The 12,201-nt window shown below is 34.5% G+C and overlaps 1 protein-coding gene across 3 annotated transcripts in view; it reads left to right on the top strand.

Annotated features, from left to right (window-relative positions):
• Positions 1-12,201, top strand: part of SPMAP2L (sperm microtubule associated protein 2 like) — a 91,549-nt gene that overhangs the window by 42,614 nt on the left and 36,734 nt on the right. For 2 of the 3 annotated variants that reach the window (XM_077136927.1, XM_077136929.1), the window contains exon 4: positions 2,134-2,262. The exons of the other annotated variant lie outside the window; for it this stretch is intronic. In XM_077136927.1, the coding sequence (XP_076993042.1) occupies positions 2,134-2,262 (129 nt within the window). The remainder of the gene's footprint in view (positions 1-2,133; positions 2,263-12,201) is intronic. 3 annotated transcript variants of the gene reach the window in all.

Below are 12,201 nucleotides of genomic sequence, written 5' to 3' on the forward strand. Positions count from 1 at the left end.
TCTAATCTCTGACCCTCTTACTTTCTCTTCACCTAAGCTTTTATATTTTCCACTTTCAAAAACGACTCTTTTCATTCTTTCTATTATTTCCAGTGATATTCTTTCTCCTGGCCAAATCCTACTGTTTCCCTGTCCCTCTTCCCACCCCCGCCCCTTGGTTTCCACTCTGTTGGAAGTCTTAGTTACATTTGAAACTTTTTTTCATCCTGTCTTAAAAACCTTTCTCTTCTTGACTTCTATTACATGGTGCTCTTACCTCTACCCACTAGTCTTTTCTTTAGGCAACATGGCTGCTATCTTTCCCTCTGTTGCCCTCCCTAGTCTAGGATGCCTGAACCTCTGAATTAGTCTCTTATTCTCCCTGTGGTTATTCTCTCCTTAATCTCTGCTGGACGTCCCTATCAGGTCAATCCCAGTTTTTACCATTGTTTCCTTCATGTATCAAACCATTATTGAGCACCTCTTCAATACTACAGTATGCAATGGGAAATCTCTAACAGTCTAAGAAATGATCCCTCCTCTGGGAAGAAAATATATATTCCGGGCTGGAGAGATAGAAGTTCTTTGTCAAAATTGTGGAGGGTCTTATAAGCCACAGTAAGAAGTTTGGACTTTATTCTAAAGGTAGTGGAAAACTTTGAAGTGCCTTAAGCAAGGGAGTGACTTGGGCAGAGTTGAGTTTTGAGAGAGCAGTAGCAGCGGAGATGATGGGGTCTGGAAAAGGGAAGTAGCAATGAGTTTGAGGAGAAATGGACAGAGGTGAGAAATATTTAGGAAATAGAATCTGCAGAACGTGGGGGTTAGGAATATTAATTAATGACTGGTTGATCCTACGGAGCAGAAAAAAAAGGTTATATCCAAAATTTTGGCAAAGTTAAAAAACAAAAACCGAGGCCTCTTATAAGGAAGGGACAAGCCCAGTTAGTTAGCATATCCAGCTACATGTAAGTCAGGTTACTGAGGCACCTTTTTTTCCTTCCTTCTTGAACAGGCCTCTGAGGCCTTCTTCTGTTCTCCTCATTATTTCCAGCAAAGCTACTTTATACTTCCCAGCAAAACCTTCTGCTTCAGCCGAAACATATTTTACCCAAATATAACTTGTTTATTCCCATCATCTGTCATCACCCCAACATGGAATGTGCTTAACTCTATCAGCCTGTGCCTTTTATTTTCTTACATGAAGTTTTTTCAAATTAATCCTGCAGTGATTTCTCCTCCTTTTCTTCACCCTCTACACAGTAATTATATCTATTTCACAGGGCAGTTGAGATGACTAAATGAACTGATATTTGCAAAGTTCTCGGCACAATGTCTGGTACCCCAAAAGTATCTCACAAGTGGTACTTATTAATAATATTCTGTTGATATTTTATTTTCTGACCATCTGGTATAGGGCTTATCCCAAAGTGGATGTACAATACATGGGTTGGCATGGCTGACGTTTGCAATGTTAACTACATGATGGCAGAAACAAAACTATCTCTAAAACGTTCTCTTTTTAAAAGGTAATAATAATTATAACAACAAGAACAACAACCATAAACTCAATCATTTAACTTAAGATCATAAATTTTGAGTATTTCATGACATCCCCACCCACCACCCCAATTAAGGTGTCCTACAAGCCACTTGATAGCTTTGGGTTCAGTCTTCTAAATAAAATGAAGGGATTGAGCTTAATGATCTGTTTGGCCCCCTCCCAGTTCAGAATTCCTGGGTCTGAGCTGAAGCACTGGAAAAGACTGGTTTGGACATTGAGTGTGAATCACACAGATCCTAACTTCCAGCCTCCTCATGCTGTCATCTGTGTTCTCAGCAGCTAGACAGGGTCTGGTGGACAGAGCTAGTCTTCTGTTCTTTTATAAAAAGTTTGTAATGAAAATTTATTTTTTAATAGGGTCATTTTTAGTTACCATGTTTTAAGACATAAATTAAGTGAAACATTCTTATTTCATTCTTATGTTAATTGCATAAGTAGTTTATCCATTCCCAGTGCCTGAAAATTGTAAAATTCTTTAATAGAAACAGTTCTTAGAGGAAAATAAGTTCAGTATGGAAGCTGTCAAGAGCCATTTGTAACATGTTCATTAAGCAGTGAATTTCTTAACATTTTATTTTTTTGCTTTTTAATAGAAAACTATTTTGGGGAAACCAAGATCCTATTCGCCCTGTTTCCCAGAGTGCTTTGAAGGCTCAGATAACCACAAGACTTGAGAAACTTGCTCAGCCCAAGAAAGTCTCCTACAAATATGTACCTAACAGGTTTGTGTGTTACTGGGTTACTTTATCAGGAATCCACAGGGAAAATGAACACAAAGCCCAGTCCTTTATCCTTAAAGCCATGAATTGTTCACATTTTGTTCACAAAATTTATTGAGGATTATGGATTCTATATCTGTTTTCCAATCTGAGGGTACATTAAAACTTGTCCAAAATAGGATCTATTACTTTGCTATTGCAGACTCATTTTTCATCTTATTATGTTTTGGCTTATTAGGATTTTGTTTTTTTAATAAAGTTATCTTTCTATATTTAAGAAAAAAGCTCTTCAAAGTACCGTCTAAGGAATTCTACAGAATCCATTCTTCAAGTTAGGATTTCCAATCTTAGGATAAGAGAAGTTTTTATAAGTTGAAGATACTTCTGAGATTACGTATTCAGACACCCCCAGACATGAAGGGACTCTCTGAAACCCTGAAACAACTTTGGTAAAGGTCTTCAGTGACACCCTTATTGCCCAGCCTGGGACCCTTTCTTTAGTCCTCCCCTTGTTAGCTTCTGTGCAGGCCGTTTCCTTCTTCTCTAAGTGCTCTCTAGCCTTGGCTTCCTGATGTGGCTATACTGCATCCTGGTTCCTTTCTTACTTCTTGACCTTGCCCTTTCATCATCTTTTGTGGGTTCTTTTCTCTGCTGTTGTTTCCCAGTGTCCAGTTCTTGGCTCCTTTCTCTTCCTGCTCTAAATACTTCCCAGCGTGAGTTTTTCCTCCCATATATGGATTTTGCTTCCATTTATGTGATGATGGATCCAAATCTTTACCTTGGCCTAGACTTCTCTTCCTGATCTGTACTTACTGGATTTCCCTGTAGGCACAGGCACCTTCAACTCCATATGTTTGAAATAGAATTGTTTTTATTCTAATTTTAGTTGAATCGTATAGTTGTTTCAAATATTTGAGGATACAATCCTTGGACATATTTATTTGATTTTAAAAGTTTAAGAATCTGGAAAAAAAAGTTTAAGAATTTGAATCTAGCAATTTTTCAAATTCTTCAATGGAAATTAGTTTATTTTTCTGAGGAAGAAAATCCCAATGGTACCTTGCTAACTTTTCCTTTCTAGAAAACAGATGAACAATCCTGGCATGTTTGGTGGCGTGTTACTATTAATTTAATTCAACAAAAATATAGTGACCTCCTACTATATGTCAAGCATTAATGATAGGTATTGCAGGGACAAAGCTCATAAGATACAATTACTGTCTTTAAGGAATTTGGCATCTATTATGGGGGTATACGAGGTAGAGTAAACTTATAACAAATGAGAAGTTCACTGTTATTCTGGAGTTCAAAGAAGGAGAGATCACATTTACGCATTCATATGGGGGGAATTCAAAGAGAAAAATAAAATGTAGTTCATAAAAAAAGTTAGCCTTCTGCATTCCAAGTCCTTCTTCCTGAATGCATTCATGGTTGACAATTTATGATTTTTTCCATAAAAAATAAAATTATGTAGGTATTTGCATATATATGTATACACACACACACACATTTTTTTTCCTTCAGCAGAAGGGATCTTTTATTTCTTGTATGTATATGTATGTGATTCCCTTCTGTGAAAAATACCTGATTTTACCTGATCAGGTTGGGGTTAAAGTAATTCAGAACACAAGGGTAAGGAAGACATTGTCTATATTTTAGAACTACACATATTCTTTGAGACCAAAGGATGAAAGGTTTATTTGGTCTGGGACCTAAATTTTCTGTAGCACAAAATCTAACTCAACCTATCTGTATAGCTCATTTGAACAACTGAAACACTAGGGAGCCCAGAATAAGAAAGAGGTTCTTCAGTCTTACATAGCTTAATGTAATGCCTGGATATATCCTAGAGTATATTAAGCAGATAATCAAAAAGTATTGGCAAAGTCCCTTGAGGGATGGGAGAAAAAATATGGAACCATTAAACTTTACTATCAGGGAATCCTCTGATACTGTGTCAAACTTTAGGGACACCCAAATCAATGGCCAAGCCCTTGATCTTGACGCTTACTCTTCAGCAAACAAATAACTATGATTGCTGAATCATTAAATTGATATCTCTTTTAGTCTCCAGTATCTTAGAGCAGCTAGAAGTAAAAACTTAAAATTGTGGAATTGTATCTCATGCCAAACTCTGAAATATGTTCTACAACTAATTTTGGTACTGTGTTTGAAATTTATTTGCTTTTTGTATGTATATATTATTTTTTACAAACAAGTCAATTGTGATGATAAAAATATTTATTCCTTCTAGACTTCCATATTCTGGAGCAGTAGAAGGAAAAATCTGAGAGGATTTTATGGTAGCCCATGACAAACTCTGGGATCTGTCCTATAACTACTTGTTGAGGAGTGCTTTGAAATCTATTGCTTTTTCCTTTCTTTGCTTTGTATATATGTTATATTATACAATAAAAAAGTTTTTAAAAATCCCTGACTTTAGCTGTGTTCTCCATACATGAGCCATTCATATACCACCTTCAAAAGTTGCCATATTTGTCTACCATTAAATTATTTATTTAGTATTTTTATTTAAATATCCATGTGCCTAGTATAAGTCTTAGAATAAAAAACTCACTCAGCTATCACCTAAAATCACCTATGAATACCATCAATGGTACCTGTGCATCCTATTTTTTTAAAAATAAAAACACAACATATGTTGTAAAAATAATTGTATACTTGTATTGAATGCCTCACAGTCACTATAAAACCAAAGCAGACAATAAGATTTAAGATGGTTAACATACATAGGAAAGTCAGATACAGAAGATAATTTTCAAACACAGTATTGCTGCTTTTTGCTCCCCCCCCCCATACACAAAATAAAGTCATTTGGGTAAGGAGCAACACAAATTCAAAACTGACAGCTCACTGAATGCTGAAAATTCAGGATATACTCACCATCTGTAACACTTATGCTATTTTTTTCAGTACATAGTTTAATTAAATATATTCTTAAGTTGGAAAAAATTTTTTTTAATGATTTGTCTTCAGAGAAAGTCAACACTGGTGCTGTGTTCTTTTTTATTTATTTATTTTGTTTTTCGGTGTAGTGTTCTTTATTACGTTTTATATAAACAGTTGGGTGTGGCTGAGGATATATATGTGGACACATTTCTATATGATGCCCCTACATGGTTGTCTGGGGTGGGCAGCATGCATGGGGGTAAAGAGACAGGGAAAGTGCATTGTGCCACCAAGTAAAACACAGCCCAGCGTCCTGCAACTAATAGACCCTTCTTTCATGATTTCTGGATGAGAAGGTCAAGGCATTTCAGTAAGTAGTTAATCAGCTTCAGGGGAAAGTGAACACCTATAAATGCTACAGAAAGGAATACTTTCAGGAAAGCTCTACAGACTGTAAATATTAGTTATAATGGAGAGTAGTACATGAGCATCATACTTTGCTTCATGTTGTTTTAGTTTTACTTTATATCTATTGATTATATTTCATTCTCTGCTATATAACAAGGATATATAAAAAGGAAACAGAAATCTTCTATAGACCTACAATTCAGAGAAAAACACGTCATATTGTTCTATTTCTTTCTAGTCTTTTTGTCTTGTGTATGAGTGCATTTTTATTTATAGTCTACTTAAAGTTTGAGATGCTGAATATATAATTTATATATTGGTTTCTTTCTAAACATTTTTTGGACAGAGTAAATAATTTATTGAATAGATTATTCTTCTATTGTTAGAGATTTAGAATATTTCCATTTTGGCTGCCGTTAAAATTGTTGTGAAGATATTATATGTAAAACTTTTCATAAATTGTAGATTATGCCCATGGGCTTGAGTTAATTACTGTACCTGAGGGCAAGAATTTTGTTAAGGTTTTTGATGCATATTGCTAATTTGCTTTCCATATGTGCTTGTTGAGTGACTAAGCTCTCTGCTGAGTTGATTCTTTGAGGAAAGACCTCATGATGGGGGAAGGGAGAAATGCAGGGGGAAAACAAAGTTATGGTAACAAGGAAAAGGTGAAGATGCTATTATTTATTTGAACTTTTGTTTCCAAGATAGTTAAGGTGGTCATTTCTCTATTTTTCTCAATATAGAGCTTTAAACCAAAAGTTAGCAAACTTTTCCTATAAAGGGCCAGATACGAAATATTTTCGGCTTTGTGGATTAAGGTCTTTATTGCAGCTACTCAATTCTGCCGCAACAATCCAACTCCATCATTGTAGCACAGAAGCAGCCACAAACAGTATGTAAACGAAGCCTATCTGTGTTCCAATAAAACTTTAGACTATTTGCATCTGAGAGTGATTGGTCTACAGTTTTCTTATAATGTCTTTGGTTTTGTTTTCAGGGTAATGCTGGCCTTATAGAATCAGTTGGAGATTGTGTAGAATTGGTATTGTTTCTTCCTTAAATATTTGGTAGTATTCTCCAAGCCATGGAGAATTTTTTGGTGGCAAGTTTTAAACAATAAATTCAATTTATTAAATAGGCATAGGGTTATTCAGATTATGTTTCTTTGTAAATGAGAATTGGTAGTATCTTTTAAAGAGTGCATCCATTTCGTCTAAGTTTTTAAATTTATTGGATGAATTATTCATAATAATCTCTTATTGCCCTTTTAATATCTATCAGATCTCTGGTAATGATCCCTTTTTCATTCCTGTTATTGGTTAATTGTGCCTTCTCTCTTTCCTATGAGTCTGGGTAGAGGTTTATAAATTTTATTAATATTTTCTAAGAACCAGTTTTTTATTTCATTGATTTTTCTTTATTATTTTATTATTTACTATTTCATTGATTTCTTCTTCTCCAATTTTTATTGGAGTCCCTCAAGGGACTTTGCCAATACTTTTTAATTACCTGCCCAACATACTCTGAGATGTATCCAGGTATCACCTTAAGCTATCCAGATTTACTCTCTTCTGCTTAATGTGGGTTTCATTTGTTCTTTTTCTAGTTCTTAAGATGGAAATAGAGGTAATTGATTTGAGACCTTTCTTCTTTTCTAATATTGTTGTTTAGTACTAAACATTTCCTCTAAGTATTGCTTTAGCTGCACCCTCAAATGTTGCTTTGTTGTGTTTTAATTTTCATTTAGTTAAAACCACTTTCTAATATCTTTTGTTTCTTTTTTGAGGGGTGGTTAGGGCAATTTATTATTATTTTTCCCTTACTGTTACTGTCTTTCCCATTTTTTAAACATTTTTTTATTGTGAAATATAACATATATATAAAAAAGCAAAAAATTTCAAAGTACATTGTAACAAGTAGTTATAGAACAGATTTTAGTTTGGTATGGGTTATGGAGCCACAAAATTTCAGGTTTTTCCTTCTAGCTGCTCCAAGACACTGGAGACTAAAATAAATATCAATTCAGGAGTCATACACATTTGTTAAATACTGTCTTCTCTGTTATAATTCCTCCTTCTCCTTTGGTCCTTCTCCCAATCCTCAGGGGTATTTGGGCTCTGCCCATTCTACCTTTTTCATGTTGGAAATGTGTGTCAGCAATACGGGACAGGGGGATGTAACTAGTGGATGTTCTTGGAGAGGCTGGCCCCTCTGGGTTTCAGGACTTACCTGGCTGAAGAACCATCTGAAGGTTGTAGGTTTCTGGAGAATAATCTTTGCATGTGAAACTTTTGTAGAATCTGATAGAGGCCTAGGTTTTCTTTGGGGTTAACAGGAATGCTGTTAGTAGAGGTTTGGCAAACTGTAGTAATTAGCAATATCTAGCTATTAGAACTCTTGTAGCCATGGATACCTTATCTTGTTACATTTCTTTTTAGGCATAACTTAGCTCCTCAGCTACAGAAATAAGCTTCATAAGAGTAAGTCTCAAGATCAAGAGCTTGGCCTATTGAGTTGGGAGTCCCTAATATTTGAGACAGTAGCAGGGGGTTCCCTGGTAGTAAAACTTAATAGTTAATATTTTTCTCTCATCCCTCAAGGGACTGTGCCAATACTTTTTAATTATCTGTCCTACATACTCTGAGATATATCCATGTATTATCTTAAGATATACAGATTTACAAGCCCTCATTACCATTCTCGGCTCTATGTGTTTAGGTTGTTTAAGTGAGCTATGCAGACAGGTTGAGTTAAATTAAGTGCTACAGAAAATTTAAGTTTTGAACAAAATAAATCTCTCCTCTTTTGGTCTCATACAGTAGGTAAAGTTCTAGAATACAATGTCATCCTTTACACCATATTCTGATTTACCTTAGTCCCAACTAGATCAGTTTCAGGCTTATCTCTAATTGAACCCTGATCTCTTTTTCAGCTTCTTTAACAGTTGTTGCATGTAGCAAAGCTTAATTTCAGAGCTGCAGAACTCCTGCTCTGAGTTCCAGGTGCCACTCAGGTACCCAAAACTCCAAGAAAACACCAGATTATAAGTATATAGCACAGCATCTCAAAATCTAGATAACATATACAGCTACAGACTAACTGTGACTGCTATAAGGTCCCATCTAATATTCTTTTTGATTTTTTTCTGAACCATGAATTCTTTAGAAGTGTATTATTTAGTTTCCAAATGTATGGGGCATTTTCCAGATACCTTGTTATTGATTTCTAATTTCATTCTACTTTGATTGGAGAACATACTTTGCATGAATTCAGTCCTTTTAAATTTATTGAGACATTTTATATCCCAGAATGTAGTCTATCTTGATAAGTGTACTTGAAAAGAATGTGCATTCTATTGTTGGGTGGAATGTTCTATAAATGTCAGTTGGATCAAGTTGGTCAATAGTGTTCACATCTTCTAAACCCTTATTTATTTTCTGTCTGCTTACTTGTTCTATCAATTTTTGAGAAAGGGCTATTGAAATCTTTTCCATAATTGCAAATTATCTAGTTCTCCTTGTAGTTCTATTAGCTTTTACTTTATGTACTTAGAAGCTCTGTTGTTAGAACATAAAAGATGAGGATTATTATGCCTTCTTTATGATAATGGGGATAATGATCCCATTAGTATTATGAAATGACCCGCTAGTCTGGGTAATAATTTTTGCTCTTTAATTTACTTTAACAGTAATATAAACTACTCCAGCTTTCTTTTCATTGGTATTAGCATGGCAATTTTTTTTCAAAATTTAAAATTTTATTAATATAATTTTATAATATAACTACACACTCAAGTCCAGGTTTTTTTATTTAGGAATTCTACTATGCAATCAGGGCTACAAATTCTTCCAGCAATATAAAGAGGAGAGTAAATTTCCTTTCTTTCTTTCTTTCTTTCTTTCTTTCTTTTGGCATGGGCAGGCTTGGGAATCGAACCCGGGTCTCGGACACGGCAGGCGAGAATTCTGCCACTGAGCCACCGCTGCACCACTCTGTAACTTTCTTTTTAAAGTGATGATTTATATATGTTATACTATGCAATAAAAAAGTTTAAAAAAAGAGAGATAATTTACCATGATATCAAAAGTGTACAAAGACATTATAAGACAACAGCACAGCAATCTCAGTCATAGACTTTTAAGAAACTATTAAACATGATTGTAGCCAATTGGGTATAGCAATATGTAAAACCTAATAGAGCAGGGATGTGTGGTTGGATTAACATTAAAAATTCAATTAATATCATTCACCAGAATAAAAAACTAAAAGAGAAAACCATATGATATCTCAATAGTTACAGAAAAACATTTAAAAAGTTCTAGTATCTATTAGTTATTTTTAAAAATACTAAACTATGACTAAACAGTTATTAAAATAGAACTTCTTCAAACTGATAAGAGGCATTCATGGAAAACTTGCATCTTACATTATACATAATAGTAAATGATTCGAAACATTTCCACTAATATTAGGACCAAAGCAAGGATGTCTGTGCTTACCAACTCTATTTGACATTGTACTGGAGGTTACAGTCAACAAACTAATGGAAGATAAAAAGAGTAGAATGCATCAAGTTCAAAAAAGAAGTTAATGCATTTTTTATTAATAGATACCATGATTGTGTAGTTAGAAAATACGAAGTTGACAAAATGTTACTGGTGCTAAAATGTAAACTTAGCAAGATTTCAGGAAGAAAGACCAATTTTCAATTTCTATATACCGCCATTGAAAAATTATAAAATAATTTTAAAATATGTTACAAAAGCATCAAAACTATTAAACACTTTAAGATAAATCTTTAAAAAGGTATTTTAGGCCTGTATATTAAAATTTAGAAAAAAAACTGATGTACGAAACCTAAAGACCTAAATGAATAAGAGGTGTACCATATTTATTTGCTGTAATTCTCAATAATTTTATTTCAATAAATGTATGTATAGATTCACTGTAATCCCAATCAAAATCCAAGCAGGATTTTTTTTTTAGAAATTGATGAACTGACCCTAAAATAGAAAAGGAAATGCAAAATACATAGAATCACTGAATGAACTTTGAAAAGGAAAACAAAGTTGGATGACAAACATTAAGGAAAAACAATAAAAAGCACTCTTCAACAAATGCTTACAGAATAGATCCCAGAGTTTGTCATAGGCTACCATACCATCATCTCAGAGTTTTCCTTCTAGCTGCTCCAGAACATTGGAGAACATTTTTTATCACTGTAATTAGCTTTTTTTCTTTTTTAGAAAAATAACATATATACCAAAAAGCTATAAATTTCAAAACACAGCACAACAATTAGTTGTAGAACAGATTTTAGAGTTTGGCATAGATTACAGTTCCACAATTTTAGGTTTTTACTTCTAGCTGTCTAAGATAGTGGAGACTAAAAGAAATATCAATAAATTTTTTTTAAACCATAAAAAAAAGTATTCTAAGTAGCTAATTAGAGAAAGTCTCAGGCATTTTGAATTGTCAGATGTGACCCAAGCAAGGGCAGTGTTAAGATATGTCTGAGAGACAAAGTAAAAAGTCGAGGAAGGAAATAATTCACTAAAGGGGTTATGTTCCACAAGAGAAGGGGGGCAGGGCCTAGCTCAAGTGGCTGCCCCCATTTAGAGAATTCAGACCCCATGAGCTGGGAACCAGAACAGCTTAAACTTACCTTCCACCTCTGTCTCAGCCATTTCCCTGGCAGGCTGGTAATTAAAGGCTCCATTCCCCTTTACGCTGGTGGGGAGCTGTGGGCTGGCAAGCGCCACCTCCTGGGCAGGATGCAATAGCAGAGTCTAGAGGCTCCAGAGGAAGGACAGACAACCTGCTGTGACTAATCCTCAGGGAAACTTGATACTGATATCACCCTCCTCCTGAGAACTGGATCTGCCTTTTCTGGGAAAACCTTATTGGGTCAATCATATTTAGGGAGCCCTTCCTTAAAAAAAGTTTCCATATAAATAAAATGAAATTTAAAAAAAAGGTTCCATATAGACAAGAAACAAGAGCTGAAAAATTCTTATCAGTTAAGCAAAGATTATGCTAAGGGTCTAGAATAAGTTGAACTGAATGCCAAAGAACAAGATAGAGAACAGAGCCAACCAACAAGAAAACCATAGGTAAAAGAGTGAAATGACCTCCAGAATAAACAAATAAAAAATATCAGATATCTAGACACCAGCAAAAAATTGCGAGTTATACCAGGAAAAATGAAGACATGGCCCAGGAACAAACTAATACTTTAATGAGTTAGAGGAGTTGAAACAACTATTAAAGATGTTCAAACAAGCATGCTAAATCAATTTAAAAATCACATCAATTGTTCTAAAAATGATCATGGTGATGAATATACTACTATGTGATGATATTGTGAACTATTGATTGTACACCATACACGGAATGTTTGTATGTTAAGAATGTTTATGTTTGTATGTTGTTTTGGTTTGATAATACAAAATAAATTAAAATAAAAAATAAATTAAAAGCAAAAAAAATCACATCAGTGAGTTGAGGGAAGATACGGCAAAAGAGATGCATGATATAAAGAAGACATTGGGGGTGGTGCAACAGTGGCTCAGTGGCAGAATTCTCGCCTGTCATGCCAGAGACCCGGGTTCGATTCCTGGA

The sequence above is a fragment of the Tamandua tetradactyla genome, chromosome 19 (genome assembly GCF_023851605.1).
Source record: "Tamandua tetradactyla isolate mTamTet1 chromosome 19, mTamTet1.pri, whole genome shotgun sequence".
In the NCBI taxonomy this organism is placed as follows: domain Eukaryota; kingdom Metazoa; phylum Chordata; class Mammalia; order Pilosa; family Myrmecophagidae; genus Tamandua; species Tamandua tetradactyla.